Source organism: Hylobates moloch, unplaced genomic scaffold (genome assembly GCF_009828535.3).
Source record: "Hylobates moloch isolate HMO894 unplaced genomic scaffold, HMol_V3 SCAFFOLD_7, whole genome shotgun sequence".
Lineage (NCBI taxonomy): Eukaryota > Metazoa > Chordata > Mammalia > Primates > Hylobatidae > Hylobates > Hylobates moloch.
In genome coordinates this window covers 60,862,815-60,886,887 of record NW_026652282.1, presented here as the reverse complement: position 1 = coordinate 60,886,887, position 24,073 = coordinate 60,862,815, and the positions used below count along the sequence as shown (strand labels likewise).

The 24,073-nt window shown below is 36.2% G+C and overlaps 1 protein-coding gene across 1 annotated transcript; it reads right to left on the bottom strand.

Annotated features, from left to right (window-relative positions):
- Positions 1-23,453, bottom strand: LOC116811803 (small ribosomal subunit protein uS2-like). Its single transcript, XM_058441558.1, has one exon. It carries the CDS (start codon positions 3,749-3,751, stop codon positions 3,215-3,217), a length of 537 nt encoding a protein of 178 aa, XP_058297541.1. The 5' UTR covers positions 3,752-23,453; the 3' UTR covers positions 1-3,214.
- Between the last annotated feature and the right edge of the window lie 620 nt (positions 23,454-24,073).

Genomic DNA, 24,073 nt, shown 5'->3' with positions numbered 1-24,073 from the left:
GAATGGAAATCATAACAGTCTCTCAGACAACAGTGCAATCAAAAAAGAACTCAGGATTAAGAAACTCACTCAAAACCACAAAACTACATGGAAACTGAACAACCTGCTCCTGAATGACTACTGGGTGAGTAATGAAATTAAGGCAGAAAAATAAAGATATTCTTTGAAAACAATGAGAACAAAGACACAACGTACCAGAATCTCTGGGACACAGCTAAAGCAGTGTTAAGAGGGAAATTTATAGCACTAAATGCCAACAAGAAAAGCAGGAAAGATCTCAAATTGACACCCTAAAATTACAATTTAAAAAACTAGAGAAGCAAGAGCAAACAAATTCAACAGCTAGCAGAAGACAAGAAATAACTAAGATCAGAGCAGAACTGAAGGAGATAGAGACAGGAAAAACCTTCAAAAAATCAGTGAATCCAGGAGCTGGTTTTTTTTTTTTTAAAGATCAACAAAATAGACTGCTAGCCAAACTAATAAACAAGAAAAGAGAGAAGAATCAAATAGATGCAATAAAAAATGATAAAATGATATCACCGCTGATCTCACAGGAATACAAATTACCATCAGATAATACTATAAACAACTCTATGCAAATAAACTAGAAAATCCAGTAGAAATGGATAAATTCCTGGACACATGCACCCTCCCAAGTCTAAACCAGGAAGAAGTCAAATCCCTGAATAGACCAGAAACAAGTTCTGAAATTCAGGCAGTAATAGCCTACCAACCATAAAAATTCCAGGAACAGACGGATTCACAGCTGAATTCTACCAGAGGTACAAAGAGAAGCTGGTGCCATTCCTTCTGAAACTATTCCAAACAATAGAAAAAGAGAGACTCCTCCCTAACTCATTTTATGAGGCCAGCATCATCCCAATACCAAAACCTGGCAGAGACACAACAAAAAAAGAAAATTTCAGGCCAATATCCCTGAGGTAACTCCTAAATATATATGCACCCTAGGTGGAGAAACAAGATGAGGTAACAACTCATCAGAAAAGCAGTCAGAACAAACACAATATTTGCTGACTAAGTTCATGATTTTACATAAGTGAGATTCATAGTTCAATATCATAATAAAAATGGTAATAAGAATTCTGAAGAAAGTTCACTTACTATACCTAACAATAATAAAGAAAAGTGGAAAATTAACAAAATGTGGTATAGAGACACAAAGTCAACACAATGCTGCTGGAAAAAATGGCACCAACTGACTTGCTGGATGGAGGGTTGCCACATGGGTGGGTTTAAAAAAAGAAAAACCCACCATGATATCTGAGAAACATAAGAAAGCCACATGCAATAAAAGTAAAAATTTTTAATATTTAGTTTGTAGGCATTACAATTCCTTGGGTAATTTAATTCTAAATATTTTATTTTTTGTTAGATATTGTAAATGGGATTGTTTTCTTGATTTGTGTCAAATAGCTTGCTGTTTCATTATAGAAACATCACCAATTTGTTTTTGTTGCATTTGTATCCTCCAATGATATTTAATTCCTTTTGTAGACCTGTTTTTGGTCAGATTCTTAAGAGTTTTCTGTACATATGATCATGTCATCTGTAAAAAAAATAAATAAAAAATAACTCTTTCCAAGTTAAATGCTTTTTATTTTCTTGCCTTATTGCTGTGGTGAAAACTTCCAGTACTATGTTGAATGCAAGTGATGAGATTGGGCATTTGTGATGTGTTTTGTATTCAAGGAAAAGCTTTTGTTTTCCCCTCTGAATAACGTTAGCTCTAGGTTTTAAAATCATGGGATTTATTGCACTAGTGGCCTAGATTTCAGCCACTCAGCCTTCAACATTCCTTCCTCACCAAGTTTAATCATTGTTAGAGGCCATTTCAGGGTTACTGTTTGTCCTATTTTCAATGTGGTTCTGTCTCAGGGAATAGGGAGACCCAATTCTGTGCCTAAATGTTTGAGTTTTTACCATGAAAAAATTATAAATATTCTCAAATGCTTTTATGATATTGACTGAGATGATCATACGGTTTTAATCCTTTGTTCTGTTAGTGTAATGCATAACATTAATTTCCATATGTACAATCATTTTTGCATCACTGGGATGAATATCACTTGATTATGAAAAATAAAATGTTTAGTGCACTGTTGAGTTCAGGTTGCTAGTTTGTTGTAGAGGATCTGTGTGTCTATGTTCATCATAGATATTGGCCTCTGCTTGTCATAATTTTTTAAATTTTCTTTTTCATTAACTATCTCAAAATTCTAATTGCATGTATTTATTGAATTCAGTGTGATGTTTTTGTATGTATTTAGGTTGCATGTTAATCCAGTCACATGCATTTATCATTTCTTTGTGGTGAAAACATTGAAAAGTGTCTATGCTAACTCTTTTGAAATATACAGTATTTTACATTTAACCATAATCATGATAGTGTGTGAAAGAACAGAAAAATTTACTAGTCTTTTCTAATTGTCACTCTGTACCTAATGGCCAAATCAAAGGCCCCTCCCCTGTCTATTGTAACCACAGTTCTACTCTCTGACTTTAGGATATCAAATTTTTATTTTCTTAGTATCCATATGAGTAAGATAATACAGCATTAGTCATTCAGTATCTAGCTTATTACGGTTAAAATGTTGTCTTCAAAATTTATTCATGTTATTGCAAATTACAGGATTTCATTATTTTTTATGGCTGGAAAGTATGTACTTTGTGTATAAATATATAACATTTTCTTTGACTGTTACCCACTGTGGGACACTTAGGTTAATCCCATATCCTAGCCACTGTAAATACTACCACAATAAATATGGCAGTACAGATATCTTATTATCTTTGAGCGTATGCTTGATAGGAGGATTCTGGAATCATGAATTAGTTCTGTTTATAATTTTTAAGAAACCTCCCAACTATTTTCCACATTGGCTACACTAATTAACAATCACAGCGACAGTGTGTAAATATTCTGATTTGTCCACTCCCTCACCAATAGTGGTTTCGTCTTTTTGATTAGCAATTCTAACTGGAAGTGGTATTTTCTTGTGGATTTGGATTTGTGTTTTCCAGAATATTAGTGATACTGGGCATTTTTTCATGTACATGTTGGTCATTTGTATTTATTCCCTTCAAAAATGTCTATTCAGGTCTTTTGCCAATTTTTTTTTCACAACTTTTAGAAACTGATGTTTATTTTCCATCAACCATTTTTCCATGTTGCTTAACATGCAAGAACAGCTTAAGACCATTCAGTGGTTGCTCCTACCCATTCAGTGGCCTGAGTAGTTGGAGCTGCAGACCAGTCTTCCGTGGCAGGCTCAGGCTGAGTAGCAGTGAACTCAGGAGCTGGAGCAGTCCATTCACCCTGAAATTCCTCCTTGGTCACTGCCTTTTCAGCAGCAGCCTGCTCTTCTTTTTCAATCTCTTCAGGATCTCTGTAGAAATGGAGATCAGGCATGACCTCCCACAGGTGTTCATGGGAAATGGTGCCACGCATGCACAGAACTTCCCGAGCCAGCATCCACCACATCAAACCCACTGAGTGAGCTCCCTTGTTGTTGCATGGGATGGCAACGTCCACATATTGCAGAGGAGAATCTGTGTTACACAGAGCAATGGTAAGTAGGTTAACATAAGATGCCTCCGTGAGAGGCTGGTGGTCAGCCTTGGGGTCAGTAGCCACAAGCTGTGGCTCCCGGAAGGCTGCCTGGATCTGGTTAGTGAAGGTTCCAGGAGTGCAGCAGCCAGCAATTTTTGCCAATTTTTTAAAATTCATATTACTTTTTTCTTGCTATTGAATTATGTTAGTTATATCTTCTTAACTCTTTGTCACATGTACTGTTTGCAAATATTTTCTCCAATACTATAAATTGATATTTTCTCCAATACTGTAAATTGACTCCTCACTCTTTTAATACTCTTTTGCTGTGCAAAAGCTTTAAACTTTGATGTACTCTCATTTGGTTATTTTTCCTTTTATTCCCTGAAAAGTTCAGGTCTCATTTCTAAATCCTTGCCCAGCAAAATATCATGAATCATTTCCCCCATTTTCTTCAAGAAGTTTCATAGTTTCCAATTTTACATTTAACTCTATTCAATTTGGAGTTAATTTTTGTGTATTTTTAGATGTAGACTTCCAATCTAATTCTTTTGCATGTAATTATCAAATTTTCCCAGTACCATTTACACGGCAAATGTTTTATTTTCCCTGAAGTGTGCTTCTGGCAAGTTTGTAAAAAATCAGTTATTGTGTAGGAGCTTTAGTTTATTTCCTTTCTACTCTGTTCCAGTTGTGTCTGTGTCTGTCTTCTGCCAGACAATGCTGTTCTGGTTACCATAATTTTGTAGTCTATATTGAAGCCAGATACTTCAATTACCCTGGATCTCCTCATTTTCTTCAGTATTTTTTCATTTAAGATTTTTGTTGCTCCATACAAATTTTAGAATTATTTTCTTCTGTTTACAGGCAAAACTAACATAACATCAGAAATTTAATAGGGATGCACAGATCAATAGATTGCTTTGAGTAGTATATATATCTTAAGATATAAATTATTCTAACCCATAAATATAAAATATATTTCTACTCATTTGTGTCAATTTCTTCCTTCAATGCTTTTATTACAAAACGAATTATTTTTTAAAGAGTTTTCATTACAGAAATCTTTGGCTTGTTCAAATCTCTTCCTTGGTACTTTTGTAAGCTATTGTCAATGACACTCATTTCTTGTTTTCTTTTTGAAATTACCCACTGGTGGGATATAGAAATGCTACAGGTTTTTGTATGTCTGTTGTGTATTATGCAATTTTACTGAATTTCTTTATCACTTCCAAAAGGTTTTAAGGAGAGAGTGTATTTTCTTTCTTTTTTCTTTTTTGAGACAGAGTCTTGCTCTTTCGCCCAGGCTGGAGTGCAGTGGCACCATCTCAGCTCACTGCAAGCTCTGCCTCCCAGGTTCATGCCATTCTCCTGCCTCAGCCTCCCGAGCAGCTGGGACTGCAGGCGCCTGCCACCACACCCGGCTTTTTTTTTTTTTTGTATTTTTTTAGTAGAGACGGGGTTTCACCGTCTTAGCCAGGATGGTCTCGATCTCCTGACCTCATGATCCGCCCGCCTTGGCCTCCCAAAGTGCTGGGATTATAGGCGTGAGCCACCGCGCCTGGCCGGGACAGTGTATTTTCTATACATAAGTTCAGGTCATCTCCACACAGGCCCAATTTGCTTCCCTCTTTTCCAATCTGAATGCCTTTAATTTCCTTCTCTTGCCTAACTGTACTGGCTAGAACATCCTAAACTAGGTTGAATGAGGTGCTGAGAGTAGGCATAATTGTCTTCTTCACCTCTGAAGAAAATATTTCATGTTTTCTTCATTTATTGTGATGTTAGTTGTGGGTATTTCATTTACTGCCTATATGGTATAAAGCTACATTCCTTCTATGCCTAATTGGTTGACAGCTTTTATTATATCAAATTCTATAAAACTGTTTTATTTTTAAATCTATTGAGATGATCGAATGGCAGTGTCCCTCCTCCTTTATAAGACTATTTAAAACATCCTTGCCTCACAGGGACAAATCCCATTTGAACATGGCGAATAATCCTCTTAATATAAAGTGGAATTAGGTTTGGCAGAAATTACCAGTGAAGCACGATGGGCATATATTTGATAGGAGATTTTTATTATGGATACAATTTACTTCTTATTGGTCTCTTCAGATTTTCTTTCTCATGACTGGATTTGCATACGTTGTATGAGTACAAATTTTTTCATTTATTCTATGCTGCTCTTTATTATATGCTTCCTTCTATAAAATTTAGACTGTTTGTTCTTCCCATTATATTAATAGTTGCTTCAGGTGTAACATAAGGTTATTTTTAAATTACTTTTCTGGTATCACAAATATTGGTGTCTTGTGTTTCATCTTTCATTTGTCAAAATATTTTTTAACTTCCATTTGGATTTAATGATTCACCCATTCATTATTCAAAAGCATATTGTTTAATTTCTATGTGCTTGTGAACATTCTAATGTTCATTCTACTAATAGTTCCTAGGTTCATGCAGTGTGCTTAAAAATGTGGTATAATTTCTATATTATTAAATTTAAAACGAGTCTTGATTCCTAACATAAGGCCTATGCAAAGATCCATCTTCTGTAGAGAAGAATGTAGATTGTGCTGCTGTTAGACGAAGTATTCTGTATATGTCAGCTTGCTTTATTTGGCATAAAGTGTAGTGTAAGCCAGATGTAGTGTAAGTCAGATCCAGATGATCTGCCCATTGCTGAAACTTCAGTACTTAAGTCCCCTACTATTATTGTATGGCAATCTATCTGTCCGCTCAGAACTTATTATATTTGTTTTATATGATTGGGCACTTCTGTTTTGGGTGCATATGTATTTACAATTACTATAACCTCTTGCTGAATTAACCCCTTTTACCACTATGTAATAAACTTATTTCCCAAATCTTATGGTTTCTGGCTTCATGTATAGTTTAATGGAATAAGTTTAGCTACTGATACTCGTTTGCTTTCGATTTCTATACAATAGTTTTTCATCCCATTACTTTCAGTCCATGTGTCCTTACAAGTGAAGTGAGTGTCTTATAGGCAGTATTTTATAATATCCATTCTGCTACTCTATTTTGAATGAAGAATTTATTCCATTTACATTCAAAATATTGTTAATATTTAAAGAAATATAGTTTGCAAATTGCTTTCTTGTTTATTACTAGATCGTTCCTTCATTTTTTTACTCTCCCACTATCTTGTAACTATTTGTATCTTGTGGTGTTCTAAAATGTCTTACTTTCTATTTTTTGTGTATCTACTATAGATATTTGGTGGTTCCATGAGACAACAAAAACATCTGATAAGCTATTTTAATAACAATTTTGATGGAAAAATAAGCTGTAACATTTTCATACTAATCTCTGAATTTTGAATATTCACCTGGATATATAAAAGTTGTACATTTTAGAGGGTACATGTGATATTTTGATACAAGCATACAGTCAGTAGTAATTGAACTAGGGTAGTTGAAACGTGCACCACCCCAAACATTAGTCTCTTTTTATGTTAGGAACATTATAATTCCTCTGTTTCAGCAAGCTTAAACAATAACATGAAATACTGTTTACTGTTGTCGCCTTACTGAATTATCAAATATTAGGACTTATTTATTCTACTTGTTTTTGTACTCATTAGTCAAAATTGTTGTCTTCCCCCTTTGAATAGAAGATCATTCAGTAACCAGCAATCAACTCTGCACACCAACCAGATCAACTGTTTTATATTTTAACATATACGTGAGAACATGCAGTGTTTATTTTTTTGTGCTTGGCTTCTTTCACTTACCATAATGACCTCCAATTCCAGTCATATTACTGAAAGTGATATGATTTCATTCCTTTTAATGAATAATTTTCAATAGTGCATATATATAATATTGCCATTTTCCATGCATCCCTTGATGAAATTTCAGGTTAATTCAAAAGCTTTTATGAATAGAGCTGCAACAAGGACATGGATGAAAATATCCCCCTAATATACTGATACCTTTCATTGTGATAAATATTGAGCAGTGGAATTGACACAGTATAGTGGTTACATCATTTGTTTTATGAGACAACACAATACTGTTTTCAAGAATGGCTATACAAATTTACATTCTCAGAAACAGTATATGAGCATAACCAATTGTATGCATGCTCACCACCATCTGTTATTTGTCTTTTAGGTATTTGTTTTAATTGCACAACATTCCATTGTGGCTTGAAATTGCACTTCCATGATGATTAGTGACGATGAAAATTTTTACATATACCTCTTGGCAACTTATGCCTTCTTTTAATCTATCCTTTAAAATCGGATTATTTGCTTGACTTCTGATGATGTGAATATATATTCTTATCCCTGTAAAAAACATAGTTGTCAGGTTTTTTCCCGTTACAATTTTGGTTTCACTATTTTGTTACCTCCATCATGCAAAAGCATTTTAGCTAGATGTATGAACTTATGTCTGTTTTTTCTTTCATTGCCTCTGCTTTTCAGAGCTTACCAAAAAATCTTTGCCTAGACAAATATCCAGAAGCATTTATACAAAGATTTTATCTACCACTTTTTATAGTTTCAGACATAAGCACTTAACCCATATTATTTTTACATATGGTAAGATTCATTCTTCTGCATATGATTACCAAGTTTTCCCAGCAACTTTCATTGAAAGCACTATCCTTTCCACAACGTATATTTATGGTGATTTTTAAAAATGAGTTTTTTGTAAATGTCTGGATTTATCACTGGGTTCTCGATTTCATCCCACTGATCTACGTGTATATCATGCCAATATCATCACATTGTGTTTACAATGACATTGTAGTATCTTTTGAAGTAGTATGATGTCTTCATCTTTGCTTTTTCCTCAGGATTACTTTTGATACTCAGTGTCTCCTGTGGTCTCAGGAATTTTATGAATTCTTTTTCTATTTCTATAAGGAATATCATTGATTTTCGATACAAAAAGAATTAATCTGCAGACTGCTTTAGGCAGTAATGATATTTTAATTATGAATAATTTCCCATTTCATTGTGTCCTATTCAGTTTCCATTATCAATGTTTTCCTTTTTGTTGCAGGAAGTCAGAGACCCCAAATGGAGGGACCTGCTGAAACCACAGCAGAAGAACATAAATTGTAAAGATTTCACGGACATATGTTAGTTCCCCAAATTAATACTTTTATAATTTCTTATGCCTGACTTTACTGCAATCTCTAAATATAAATTGTGAAGATTTCATGGACATTTATCACTTCCCCAATCAATACTCTTATAATTTCCTATGCCTGTCTTTAATCTCTTAATCCCGTCATCTTCATAAGCTGAGGATGTATGTCGCCTCAGGACCCTGTGATGATTGCATTAACTACACACATTGTTTGTAAACCATGTGTATTTGAAAAATATGAAATCTGGGCACCTTGAAAAAAAGAACAGGATAACAGCGATGTTTGGGGAGCAAGGGAGATAACCATTAGGTTTGACTGCCTGGGAGCCGGGCAGGACAGTCATATTTCTCTTATTGCCGAAAATGGGCAAGAGAAATATCGCTGAATTCTTCCCCCAGTAAGGAATATTAATAATTAACAGCCCTGGGAAAATGCATTCCCAGGGGGAGGCCTCTAAAATGGCCGCTCTGGGAGTGTCTGCCTTATGCAGTTGTAGATGGGGATGAAACACGCCCTGGTCTCCTGCAGCACCCCCAGGCTTGCTAGGATTAGGAAATTCCAGCCTGGTGAATTCTAGTCAGACCGGTTCTCTGCTCTTGAACTCTGTTTCCTGTTAAGATGTTTATCAATGACAATGCATGCAAAGTGGGCCATGAAACTTCATCAGCAATTCTAGTTTCACCCTGGCCTTGTGACCTTGCCCTGCCCATTTGCCTTGCGATATTTTATTGCCTTTGAAGCATGTGATCTCTGTGATGCACACCCTATTTGTACACTCTCTCCCCTTTGAAAATCACTAATAAAAACTTGCTGGTTTTGTGGCTCAGGGGGCATCACAGAACCTGCCGACATGTGATGTTTTCCCTGGACACCCAGCTTTAAAATTTCTCTCTTTTGTACTCTTTCCCTTTATTTCTCAGACCGGCCGACACTTAGGAAAAATAGAAAAGAACCTACATTGAAATATTGGGGGCCGGTTCCCCTAATACCTTGTAGGGATGTTTCATGACTTCCAAAGTTTGACTATTTGATTTTTTTGTAGAGATTCCAAATGAGATTGCTTTCTTGAGTTCTTTTTCAGATTTTTCACTGTTGGCAAATGTAAATGCTACAAATTTCTGTATTGCTCCTTAGAATCCTGCAGCAATATTATTTAACTTCTCTTCATTTGGATGCCCATTATTTCTTTCACTTGCCTAATAGCTCTGTATAGAATGTTATGTGGAATAAAAGTGGTGAAAGTGGGCATCCTATCCTGTTCTAGATATTAGAGGAAGGAATTTCAATTGTTCATTATATTAGCTGTAGACTTGTTATATATGGATTTATGCTTGTTTTTATTTTGGATTTATCTACCCCTAACTAGTTTACTTGTTTATAAAAATCACATATGCTTAAATATTATTGGTACATGATAGTTATGTATATGTATATATATATGGGACACATGATATTGCAATAGAAGTGTGTCATGTGCAACAATCAAAACAAGGTAATGGAGATACACATTACCTCGAGCATTTATCATTTCTCTGTGTTAGGAACAATCAACTTCTACTCTTGTAATTATTTTCAAATATACAATAATTATTTACTATAGCTGTCCTATTGTTCTCCCACAAAACAGATCTTATTCCTACTTTCAAACGGCATTTTGTACTCCTTAACCATACCCTCCTTATTTCCTTTTCCTAACACATCAACCCATTACTGATAACCGTCATTCCACCCTCTAAATCCATAGGTTCTTTGTACCTACCACAAATGAGTGAGAATACACAGTCTTTCCATGCCTGGCTTATTTTACTTATTATGTTCTACTGTTCCATACATGTAGTTGGAAGTGACAGGATGTCATTCTTAAGTATGACTGAATATTCATTCTATTGTGTATACATACCACACTTTATCCATTCATCAACTGATGGACACACAGAGTGATTCTATATCCTAGTGATTGTAAATACTGCCATAAACATATCAGTGCAGCTATCTCTTCAATATATTTATATCCCTTCTTTTGGATGTAGCCCATGGAAGAAATGCTGAATAGTATGGTAGTTTTCTCAACTAATTGGTTTTAGAAAACCCTGAATATTGGCTGAGCATGGTGGCTCACACCTGTAATCCTGGCACTTTGGGAGGCTGAGGCAGGTGGATCACCTGAGGTCAGGAGTTCGAGACCAGCCTGCCCAACATGGTGAAACTCTGCCTCTACTAAAAATACAAAAATTAGCTAGGTGTGGTGGCGTATGCCTGTAATCCCAGCTACTTGGGAGGCTGGGGCAGGAAAATTGCTTGAATCTGGAAGGCAAAAGTTGCAGTGAACCGAGATCATGCCACTGCACTCCAGCCTGGAATACAGAGCGAGACTCCCCCAACAGTGTTATCAGAGATCCCTTTTGCCTTCTTGCTTGACAGTATTATTTGTCCTTTTGATAATAACTATTTTAACTGCAGCGAGAGAATCTCACATTGTGGTTTTGACTTGTGGTTTTTTTTCAGTTACTTCTTGGTCATGTTTGTGTATTCTTTGGAGAAATGGCTACTCTATTTGCCCACTTACAAAATCATATCATTCCTTTTCTTCTGATGATTTGACATTGCTGCCACGTATTTTCAAAATACTTCAACAACCATGTTGGTGCAAAGAACATAATCTCATTCTTTTTTATGATGTTGCAGCGTACCATGGTGTATATGTATGTTTTCTTCATACAGTCAGCCATCAGTGGGTGTTAAGCTTCACTTCGTATCTTCACTATTATAAAGAGTGCTCCAGTTGACATGCACATTCATGTGTCTTTATGGTCCTAAAATCTATACCCCTTTTGGTATAAAACCAATGGGATTCCTGCATCAAATGGTATTTCCGTTTGATGTCGTTGTTCTTGTTCTTGGCAAAATCATGGATGAAATAATTTACAATTCAACGAGCAATCCATAAGCATTCCCTTTTATCTGTAGATTCAACAACATACTATTTTTGACTTTTTAGTAATAGCCATTCTGGTTGGTGTAAGACAGAATTGCATTGTGGTTTTAATTAGCATTTCTCTATGGATTAGTGATGTTGAGCATTTTGTCATATGACTCCTAGCTGTATGTATGTCTTCCTTTGAAAAAATGTCTATGTACTTTTTCATATTTTCAATGTGGTTTTCTCCCCATGAATTTAAGTAGCTTATAAATTCTGGATATTAGAACTTTGTCAGATGCATAATTTGCAGATATTTCTCCCATTGTGTACATTGTGTTCACCATTGATAGATTCTCTTGCTGTGCAGAATCTCTGTAGTTTAACTAGTTTCTATTTGTCAATTTTTGTTTTTGCTGTAACTGCATTTGGAATCATCATAAATATTTTTTAGAACCTATGTTCAGCATGGTATTTCCTAAGCTATATTTTAGCATTTTTATGGTATTATATTTTACATTTAAGCCCTTAATCTATATTGAGTCATTATATGTAATGTAAGGAAGGGGTCCAGTGTCAACCTTGAATATATACCTAGTCAGTTATGCCAGCACCATTTATTGAACAGGAAGTCCTGTCTTCATTGCTTGCTTTGTCAACTTTGTTGAAAAGCAGATGGCTGTTGGTGTAGAGCTTTGAGTTCTATATTCTGCTCCATTGGCCTCCATGTCTATTTTTATACCAGTACCATGCTGTTATGGTTACTGTAATCTCGTAGAATACTTTCAAATTCAGGTAATGTTATGCCTCCAAGTTTGTTTTTTGTCTAGAATTGCCTTGGCTATTAGGACTTTTTCACTCCATTTGAATTTTTAAAGGTTTTATTAATTCTGCAAAGAATGTCATTGGTAGTTTGAATAGCAAGTTATGTATAAATTGCTTTGGGGATTATGGCCATTTTAACAATGTCATTTATTCCTATTTATGTCATCTATGATTTCCTTCAGTAGTGTTTTGTAATTCTCCTTATAGTGATCTTTCACCTTCCTGGTTAAATGTATTCCTGGGTGATTTATGCTTTTTGTGGCTATTGTGAATGGGTTTGCATTCCTGATTCAATTCTGAGCTTTGATGTTGGTGCTGTATAGAAATGCTAAGTTACAGACTGACTTTTTATACTGAAACTTTGTTGAAGTTTTGTATCTAATCTAGGAGCTTTGGGGCTTTGAGGTTTTCTATGTATAAAATCATGTTGTCTGCAGAGATAGTTTTACTTCTTTTCCTATTTGGATGCCTTTTCTATTAACTGATTGCTCTAGGTAGATCTTCCAGTAGTATGTTGAATAGGTGTGGTGACACTGAGCATCCTTGACTTGCTCTGGTCATAAAAGGAATGCTTCCAACCTTTGCCAGTTGATTATGAGGTTGGCTGTGAGTTTGTAACAGATAGGTCATTATTTTGAGATATGTTTCTTCAATGCCTAATTTGTTGAGGGTTCATAACATGAAGTAATGTTAAATAAATTGTTTCTGCATCTATAGAGATGATCATGGTTTTAGCTCTGCTTATGTGATAAATCACATTTTTTTTCCTAAGTTCTGTATGTTGTACCAACCTTGCATCACACAAATATAGCCTCCTTAATCATGGGGAATTTGCTTTCTGATATGCAACTGGATTAGGTTTGCTGGTATTTTCTTGAGAATTTTTCCTTTTAAGTTCATCAACGATATTCATCTCAAGTTTGTGTTGTGTCTCTGCCAAGTTTTGGTATCAGGATCATGCTGGCTTCATAAAATGATTAAGGGAGGAGTCCTTCCTCCTTGATATTTTGGAATAGTGTAACTAGGAATTTCACCAGCTCTTTCTTACATATCTGGTTGTATTCAGCCATAAATCCATCAGGTCCAGGTAGGGTTGGTAGGGATAAAAACCTATTACTGATTCAATTTCAAAACTGGTTCGTTATTTCTTGTCTGCTGCTAGCTTTGGAATTAGTTTACTCGTTTTCTAATTCCTCTGTTTGTTATATTAGCTTGTTAAATTGAGATATTGAACTTGTCCATTTCTGCCTTAACTTTATTATTTATACCAACATAATTAAGGATCAAGTTGCTTAATTTCCATGTAATTGTATAGTGTTGAGTAATCTTCTTTGTGTTGATTTCTATTTTTATTGTGCTCTGGTCCAAAGATCTGTTTAGTATGATTTTGCTGTTATTTGAATTTGGTGAGGATTGTCTTATGACCCACTGTGTAGTCAACTGTAGAGTATGTACCATGTGCAGAAGAGAAGAATGTGTACTTGGTGGTTTTGGGTGGACATTAGTATGGATGTCTGATGATAGGTCCATTTGGTCAAGTGTCAAGTATAGGACTAAAATATCTGTTAGCTTTTAGCCTCAGTGATCTAATAGTGTCAATGGGGTGGTGAAGTTTCCCACTCTTATTGTCTGCTTATCTAAGTCTCTTCATAGGTCTGTAGGAACTTCTTTTATGAACACGCATGATCCTGTGTTCAGTGCGTATATAGTTAGCTCTTGTTGAGTTGAACCCTTTACGATTATATCTTTCTCTGTCCTTATTGATAATTGCTGTTTTAAAGTCTATTTTTTATGAAGTTACAATAGCAATCTGTCCCTCCTCCTTTTTTGTGTTTGCTTGGTAGAATTTTCTCCATCTCTTTACCTTGAGTCAATGGGTGCCATTACTTCTGAAATGGGTTTCAGAAAGACAGCATACAGTTCAATCTTTTTTATCCAACTTGCCTCTCTTTATCATTTATTAGGACAGTAGCCTATTTAATTTCAAACTTAACACTGATATGTGTATATTTGATTCTGTATTACTATTAGCTGGTTGCTGGTTATTTGTGCATTTGCTTTATAGTGTCAGTGGTCTGTCTACTTAAATGTGCTTTTTTGGTGGCCAGTAATGGTCATTCCTTTCCATGTTGAGCACTCAGTTAAGGACCTCTGGTAAGGCAGGTCTGGTGGTAATGAAATGCCTTGGCACTTCCTTGCCTGTAAAGGATCTTATTTTTCCTTCACCTATAAAGCTTAATTTGGCTGAATATGAAATTGCTGATTGGAATCACTTCGTATTAAAAACGCTGAATATAGGTATCCATATCGTCTGGCTTCTAGGGATTCTGCTGAAAGGTATGCTGTTAGCCTGATGGGCTTCCCTTTGTAGTTTACCCAGCCCTTCTCTGTAGTTGTTTTGGACATTTTCTTTCATTTCAATCTGATAACTGTCTGGGGGACAGTATTTTGCAGTGTTCTCAGAATTTCCTGAATTTGAATTTTGGCCTCTCTAGCAAGGTTGCGGAAAAACTGATGGACAATAAACGAAAAAGTTGCTTGCTTTCTTTGCCTCTTTCAGGAATGTCAGTGACTCATAGGTTTGAATGCCATATTTCATAGAGATTTTGTTTAGTTTTTAAATTCTTTTTAAAATATTTGTCTGACAGCTAATTCAACTAGTCTTAGAGCTCTGAGATTCTCCTTAGCTTCATCTATTCTGTTAATACTCCCAATTACATTATGTAATTATGTAGTGTGCTTTTCAGCTCTACCAGATTTTAAAATGGACATTTCAGTTTTCAACATCTGTATTGTTTTATTGTGTTTCTTAAATTCCTTAGATTAGGTTTCAACTTTCTCCTGAATCTCAATGATCTTCATTCATACCCATATTCTTTACCCTATGTCATTTAACCCATCTCAGCCTGGTTAAGAACCTCTCCCAGAAAGCTAGTGTGACCCTTTGGAAGTTAGAAGACACTATGGCTTTTCAAACTGCCAGAGTTCTTGCAGTACTTCTTTCTCATGTATGTGGACTAATATTCTTTCAATCTTTGAAGATGCTGTGCTTTGTATGACGTTTTTCTTTAATCTTCTTCAATGCCCTTGGGTTTTGATTGAGGTGTAAAGTGGGTTCAGTTGACTGGCTTCATTTCTGGAAGATTTTAGGGGGCGAAGGCTCACCTCAGGATTCCTGGGCTGCATGCTCTAACTCTGGGGAAGCAGGGTCAAGAAAGGAGGCTGTGTTCTCTTGTCCCTCAAGGTTAGAAACATGCCGAACTGGAGGGGCTGATGTGTTCCTGTTACACTGCCCACAGTATTCAAATAGGGGGTGGCAGCCATAGTATTCCATTGGGTTGGTGGCGGTGGGATCCAGGCTCACTTGCTCGTGCCAATAGCCTCAACAGCATGGAAGCGTGTACATGTGTCAGATGGGGAGGGACACTGGAAGAGGAGGGTTTAACATCGTCCATGCTAGAACTCATGCCACTGGCTGCAAGATATGAGGCCCTGGAGGAGGCTAGTTGCTGCCACCCATGTGCACATTTGCACTTGGGGCAGAATGGTAGGTGTGGAGTTGCTGGTGCCCATTCGCACCAGTAACAACAAACAAGGGGCGAGGTTACCGTTGTTCATGCACACGATTGCACGGGTGATGGCCCACCAGGAGCGAGATTACAAACACCTATAAATATATTTGTGCTGGCAGCACTCAACCTGTGGAGCCTGGTCTCTTGGAGCTCTCTGATAGGCCAAGTTTAGTTTCAATACATGGATTTCTGGTTTGTAGATGTTACACTGATGTATGTATATATATGCAAGTCACATTCGGTTTTGGTTAGTGTTACATTGTCATATAATTTTAAGTCAGGTAATGTGATGACTCCAACTTTGTTCTTTTGGCTCAGGATTACTGTGTCTATTCTTTGTCTTGTTCCTATTTCTGTGAAAAAACAACACTGGCATTTTGAAACTATAGATTGCCATATGTAGTATGGGTTTTTAACAGTATAACTTCACCCACTAAATGAACATGCAGTATCTTTTCATTTACCAGTGTCCTCTTCAATTTCTATCAATGACTCATAGTTCTCCTTGTAGATACATTTTACTTGATTGGTTAAGTTTCTTCCTATGTATTTTATTTGTATCTATTGGGATATTTATAATTCTCCCTTTCTAATATGAATGCCCTTATTTGTTTCTCTTTTATACTTGCTCTAACTAGAACTCCCAGTAACATGGTGAACTAAAGTGCTGAACATGGGCATTTTTAACGTCTTCCAAATCTAGCAGTATGCTTGTCAGTTTTCCTTGCTCACAAGGACAGTGTAAGTTCAACTGCCAGTCTGTTGAGACATCTTAACTCTATACCCAATTTTGAGATAATTTTTAATAAAATATTAAATTTATAAAATACTTTTTGGACATCCATTACATTATGGTTGTTGACTTTGTTATACGACATAAAACTAATTGATTTGCATAGCTTGAACAATCCATGCATTCCTAAGATTAATCCACCTTGATAAGTATGAATTATATTTTTAGTGTGTTGTTGAATACAGTTTACTAGCATTTTCTTCTGGATTGTTCCATCTGTGTGAATCAGACATATTTGCCTTCTGGGGTTTATTGTTGTTTGGGGGTTTTTAGACCTTTTCCTTTAGTTATCAGGGAAACACTGGCCTTGTAGAATGAAACTGAAAGTGTTTGCTCCTTTTCCATTCTTTCAAATTTTGCTTAGTTGGTCCTCTCTTCCATTCTTCTTTCCTCCCTGTATTCCATTAAGTAGTTTTTTTCTGATAGTATATTTTAATTCCTTGCTTTTATTTTCTGAGATTTTTGCATGGTTGTTGTCATGTGGCTTGCAAAAAAACATCATATAACCAATAATTTTAAATTAATGACAAGTATCTGTAGTCACAAGGAACGACAAGCAAAGAGAAAACCAAAGAACTCCACACTTAATCTCCACCCTACATGCTATGATCTGTTATGTTTATCTATCTCTAATATTTTTGTAGTTATAATTTTAATAGAATTACCTTTTAGTCTTCCTACTAAAAATGTTTATATACCACAATCACAGTATTATTCTATATTTGTGTACCTCCTTTTTCTATGAGTTGTAAACATTCAGATGTTTTCTTTTTGCTCATTAATGTCCTTTCAGACTGAATTACTCTTTCTAGCATTTCATGTAAGACAGGTCTGATGTTGACAAAAATTCCTCACCTGTTCTGTGTCTGGTAAAGTATTTATTTTTCAAGTTTGAAGAATATTTTGCTGAATTTGATATTCTGATTTGGCAGGTTATTTCCTTCTGCACTAAATATGTCATCATACTCCCTCCTAGCCTGTAAACTCTTCACTACTGGATATATCAGAGCTCATTTATACATTATTTGCTTCTGTTTTCTTGCAGCTTTTAGGACCATTTAAATTTTTCTCCACCTCTGAACATTTGATTGTTACATTCCTTGACAAAGCCTTATTTTGGTTGAATCTGCTTGTTTTTGTTTTTTACTGTCTTCTACCTGAGTAATCACATCTGGATATACACATACATAGCTCACTGCAACCTCTGCCTCCCTGGTTCAAGCAATTTTCGTGCCTCAGCCTCCCAAGTAGCTGGGACTACAGGCGTGAGCCACCACGCCCAGCTAACTTTTGTATTTTTAGTAGAGATGGGGTTTCACCATGTTGGGCAGGCTCGTCTTGAACTCCCGACCTCAGGTGATCCACCCACCTTGGCTTCCCAAAGTGCTGGGATTACAGGCGTGAGCCACCATGCCCGGCCTACTTCTCTAAACTTTCAACTCCAAACTCTCCCTCTTTAAGAATTGTAACTCTGAGGTTTGTGCTTTCAAGATGATTACTTTCTTCACCTTGTAGACATGCTTCATACTTTTTTGTTCTTTTTGCTTCTTTCTGCACTCACTGTGCATTTTCATATCCCCTGTCTTTAACAATACTGATTCTTGTTCTGCTGGATCAGTGCTGCTGTTGAGACCTTCTGGTGCATTTGTCCATTCGGTCATTATTTCTCAGTTCCAGTATTTCAGTTTGGTTATCTATTGTTTCAGTATTTGTTACATTTCTTTAATAAATTACTGAATTGTTTCCTGCATTATCATGGTGTTTGCTATTTTCCCAAAACATTTCTCCTGAATTCTTACTCTGACATCACACACATCACCATCTCATTAGGGTCGGTCAGTGGCTACTTCCTTTGTATATTTGAGATCATAGTTCTTAGCTATTTTGAGTTTCCTGTATGAGAGGCAACATAACTACATCGCTCCAAAACTAGATCCCATAGTCCTTTTGGAGATGTCATGTCTCCTGGATGGTCTTATGTTTGTGGAAGTTCTCCAGTGTCCAGGCATTTAAGAGTTAGGTATTTATACCAATCTTTGTAGTCTGCTACTTCGTAGCTGCCATTCTTCACAGGGTGTCCCAAAAATTGTATCTAAGAATGTGGTCACTGCAACCATTTCATCACTAGAGGGCGCCATAGGACCAGGAACACAGCCAGGCTTAAAGCCTGCCACATACACAGCACTGGTGGACTTGGGGAATACAAGGGTAGAACTGCCTGGGTTACTAGGCAAATTATCCCACTGTCTTCTATTTCGTTCCCCCAGTTGGAATAAGCCTCTGTGTACTCAACTGACAAGAGTTGAGGAAGGGTTACTAAAGTCCCCTACTATTACTGTATTGCAGTTTCTCTCGCTTTAGGTCGCTTACAGTTTGGTGTTCTGCTGCAGGATGCATACATATTTACGATTTTTATACCCTCTTCCTGAATTGGCCCTTCATAAGTATTTACTATATAATACTTTTTTGTCTCTATTCACACCTTTTCACTTAATAAATATTAAGTGAAAATTTTCTGTTATCTGATACAAATACAGCTGCTATTTATTGGTTTCCACTTGAAACCTTTTTGCATCCCTTCATTTTTAGTCAATGTGTATATGTAAGTTAATTTTTTACATGCAGCATATAGTTGGGACTGATTATTGTTATTATTTTGAGACAGAATTTCGCTCGTTGCCCAGGCTGAAGTGCAATGGCGTGATCTTGGCTCACTGCAACCTCCACCTCCCGGGGTCAAGCGGTTCTCCTGTCTCAGCCTCCCAAGTAGCTGAGATTACATGCGCATGCCACCAAGCCCGGCTAATTTTGTTGTATTTTTTAGTAGAGACGCAGTTTCATCATATTGGTCAGGCTAGTCTCCTGACCTCAGGTGATCCGCCCGCCTCGGCCTCCCAAAGTGCTGGGATTAGAGGCGTAAGCCACCACGCCCAGCTGATTTTTTAAAATATCCATTGAGCCACTCTCTTTTCTTTTTAGGGGGATCCTAGACAATACCTATCAATATTATTATTGATAGCTAAGAAATCACTATTGACATTTTGATTGGTACTTTTTTGTCGTTTTGCAAATTATTTCTTTCTTCCTTCTCCCATTGTGGTTAAGTGACTTTCTTTGGTAATATCTCATAGATAAAAGTATTTTTAAACCGATAATAATTTTCATCATAAGGAATATAAATAGCCAATCAATTTTATGCTTTAATTCAATTCCCCCACATTTTGACTTTCTCATGTCTATTTTTATATTGGCTATATTTTATGATGCTGCTATAGTTACTTTTCATAGATTTGCATCTTACTCCTCGTATTATGGATATAAGAGGCTTACACAAAACAAGCATATGAATTTATTCTGAATTTGCCTATGTATTTGCATTGGCCACTGAGTTTTGTAACGTCAAACTTTTTCTCTTTGGACGTTAGCATAATTTTCTTCAGGATAAAGAACTTAGCATTTCTTGAATGACGAGTCTAGTGATGAATTCTCACCATGTTTTCTTTTCTTTCTGTAAACGATGTTATCTCTCAATCTTTCAAGGAAATCTTTTGTGGATACAGTATTGTTGGTTAACTTTTTTCCTTTAGCACTTTATGTCACTTCACTCCTTCCTGGTATGTACAATTTCTGATCAGAAGTCTGTTAACAAACAAATTGGAAGTATACAATGTTATTTGCTTTTCTCTTGCTGTTTTCAGTGTCCTTTCTCTTTGTAGTATGTTTTTGAGATTTTATATATATATATATATACACCTTGGGGTATTCTTAAACTGAATCTATTTGGTCTTTAACGTTGTTGTACCTGAATAGTTGTACTTGCCTCTACATTTGGACTGTATTCTGTTATTTCATTGAATAAGCTTTACTGCCCTTGCTATTCCCAAACTACCACTTGAACACCAATGATTATTTAATTTGCTGTTTGGACGTTATTCTCTATATCCTGTAGATATTCTCTAGACCTTTTCTATTTCTTTAATCTCTACAGATTCTCCAATACCCTATCTTTAAGATCACTGTTTTTTTATGCTTGATCCATTCTGCTAATGACATCCTCTAATAATTATTTCAGTTGAAACAATTATTTCTCATTTGCAATATTTGTTTGGTATATTATTTCAATCTCTTCAAGTTTCTAATACATTCTTGGATTTCTTTTCTGCATTATCTTGGGCTTTGCTACATTTCCTTAAAATTGCATTTATGAATTCTCGATTCTAGAGTTCAAACATTACCATCCATCTCATTAGGGTTGGCAACTGGCTCCATGCTTTCTCTGTTCAGGGTAGTCATGGTTATTGGCTTGCTGCTGTTTCTTGTAGACGTATGCCAATAGTTTCACATTGAACAATTATATATTTATTCCAGTCTCAGCTGTCTAGCTTCTTTTGGTCTTCCTAGAGTATATTTTCTTAGATATTATTTGTAGTTCCCTGTCAAGACTACTTAATCTGTGAGTGCTGCCTGTTTTAGATTTGACTCAGCTCTCACAAACATTTGGAGCATTGCCCATCCCATATAGGGGTCCCATAGTCAATCCTCTGGCTGTGCAGGAAGGTTGGATAGGCATTTGTGCAAAGAACTATGAACTCTGCCTACTACATTATAGTGCTGCTGAAAGCCACTCTGACTTGGCATCTACGTTGTCTGACGTAAAGAAAATTATTTTTCAGGCTGGAGTTGTGAATCTCAACTGGCCCAGTTGTCTTTCACTGCCATCATGGGATTTTTTTTCTACAAGCACACACAATACTTCCCATGTGTTAAGCTATTAATAGCTTTTCAACAAGAGAAGCCAAGATGGTGAAGAAGCTGTCTGTGTGCCAATATCTCACATTTATCCCATGTTGAATTGGTGAATGTCGATAAAATTTTCCACACATGATGGCAGGCACATAAGAGTCTCATAAATACAGAAGAAGCCTTTTATCATCTGCTCCAAGTTTTTCATTTCTCTGTAGTCTGAGGAAATGTCTCAGCCTTAGATTTCAGTTCTGGGATATAACTTGTGATAATATTGGTGCTGGATATATTACTGAGGTTCTATGGGGGTGAGTAAAACCAGAGTGTTTTTACTCTGAGATTTTGGTGACCCATTATGTTCTTGATGTCACACCTTACATATATTTATATCACATATGGCTAAACAAATTGTTGTAATTATTAATAGTTTTGTAGATGGACATCATGGCAGGTGCCCATAATACCATCTAATCAGAAGGCTGAGGAGGGAAAATTGCTTGAGCCCAGAAGTTTCAGACCAGCCTGAGCAACATAGCAACAGCCATCTTATTAAAAAAGTTTTGTGTATTAACCTTAACAATAAAGATATATGTTATTTGTACACCACCATTACAGTATATCAGTACTGTGAATTTGAGTTACCTTTTACCAGTCAGTTTTATACATTCATGTTTTTGTGTTATGCATGAGCTGCTTCTTTCAATTTGAAGAATTCCCTATAACATTTCACTCATTGTAATGAATGAGAGAAAAAAGGTTAAGTCTTCAATATCTGTGGATCCATTAATATTTTCAGTTTATTTTCCAGATATATGAAAATTCTGTATAGTTCCATCCAAATATTGGAATTTAGGAATCATCCCAGATAATTTTCCCTGTCCTTTATTTATCTGTTCCACCCTTCCTTTGGTAAGTGTTCACATTATTTATCATTTTTCTTTCTCTTGCTTATAAGCTGTTACTCTCCTGTATTAAAACCATTCTTCTAGGTGCTTTATATATTTACATATTATGTTAAAGATTCACAAAATGCTGCAAATACAGTACCGTTTACACATACCACTCAATTTCCCCCCGTGGTGATATTTTCCATTAACATTGTACAATATCACAACCAGCACATTGTCATTGGTGAAATGTGCACATTTACATGACATTTTATCACATGCATACATTTTTGTAACCACTGCATGAATCAGAATGCAGAACTCATCATTAAAAATGTATCCCTTCCACTAGTCTTATAATCACATACGACCCTAACTTCTACCATCCCTAACAGATGAATATGAGCAATGTTCTCTAAACTATTTAACTTCATCACATTAAGATACATAAAAATAAGCATTATGTTACAACTTGAAATGGGTTTTTCCTTCAGAATTGAGAATCATCTAAGGCTTATTTGTATAGTAGTAGTTTATTCCTTTTAATTTTTGAGTTGTATTACACAATATGGAAATAACAGACTTATTTAACTGTTTACCTGGTGAACAACATGTGAGTTATTTCCAGGTTCTGACTATTACAAATAAAATTTCTGTGAACAGTCAAGTGCAGGTTTGGTCTACACATAAATTTTCATTTCTATGAAATAGCCCATGACAGCAATTGCTAAGCCTAACTGTATGTGTGTGTTTAGCTTTAAAAGAAATTGCCAAATTATTTTCCAATGTGGTATACAGTTTTATATTTCCATCAGCAATAAAGATTCAATTTTTTCTGCATGCTTCTCAGCCTCTGGAATCACTGTTTTAACTGTTTCAGCTACTGAAATAAATCTGCTGTAGGCTGGGTGTGGTGGCTCACACCTCTAATTCCAGCACTTTGGGAGGCTTAGGCAGGTGGATCACCTGAGGTCAGGAGTTTGAGACCAGCTTGGCCAACATGGAGAAACCCCGTCTCTACTAAAAATACAAAAAAAAAAAAAAAATTAGCCGGGCGTGGTGGCAGGCACCTGTAATCTCAGCTACTTGGGAGGCTGAGGCAGGAGAATCGCTGGAACCCAGGAGGTGGAGGTTGCAGTGAGCCGAGATCATGCCACTGCACTCCGGCGACAGAGGCAGACTCCACCTCAAAAAAAAAAGCAAATCTTCTGTAGTATCTCATCATAGTATTAACTTCCATCTTGTCCTTATTGACATTTCCCTATCTTCAGAAGAATGTTCTTTCATGACTTTTGCCCATTTTCTAATTTAAAGGTTTGGATTTTTAATACTATCTTTTGAGAATTATGTAAACATTCTAGCCATAAGTCCAATGTTGGATATGAGATTTGAAAACAAAGGGCCAGGCATGGTGGCTCACACCTATAATCCCAGTACTTTGGGAGGCCAAGGCGAGCAGATCACCTGAGGTCAGGAATTCGAGACCAGCCTGACCAACATGGAGAAACCTCATCTCTACTAGAAATAACAAAAAAATTAGGCGGGCGTGGTGGCACATGCCTGTAATCCCATCTACTTGGGAGGCTGAGGCAGGAGAATCGCTTGAACCCAGGAGGCAGAGGTTGTGGTGAG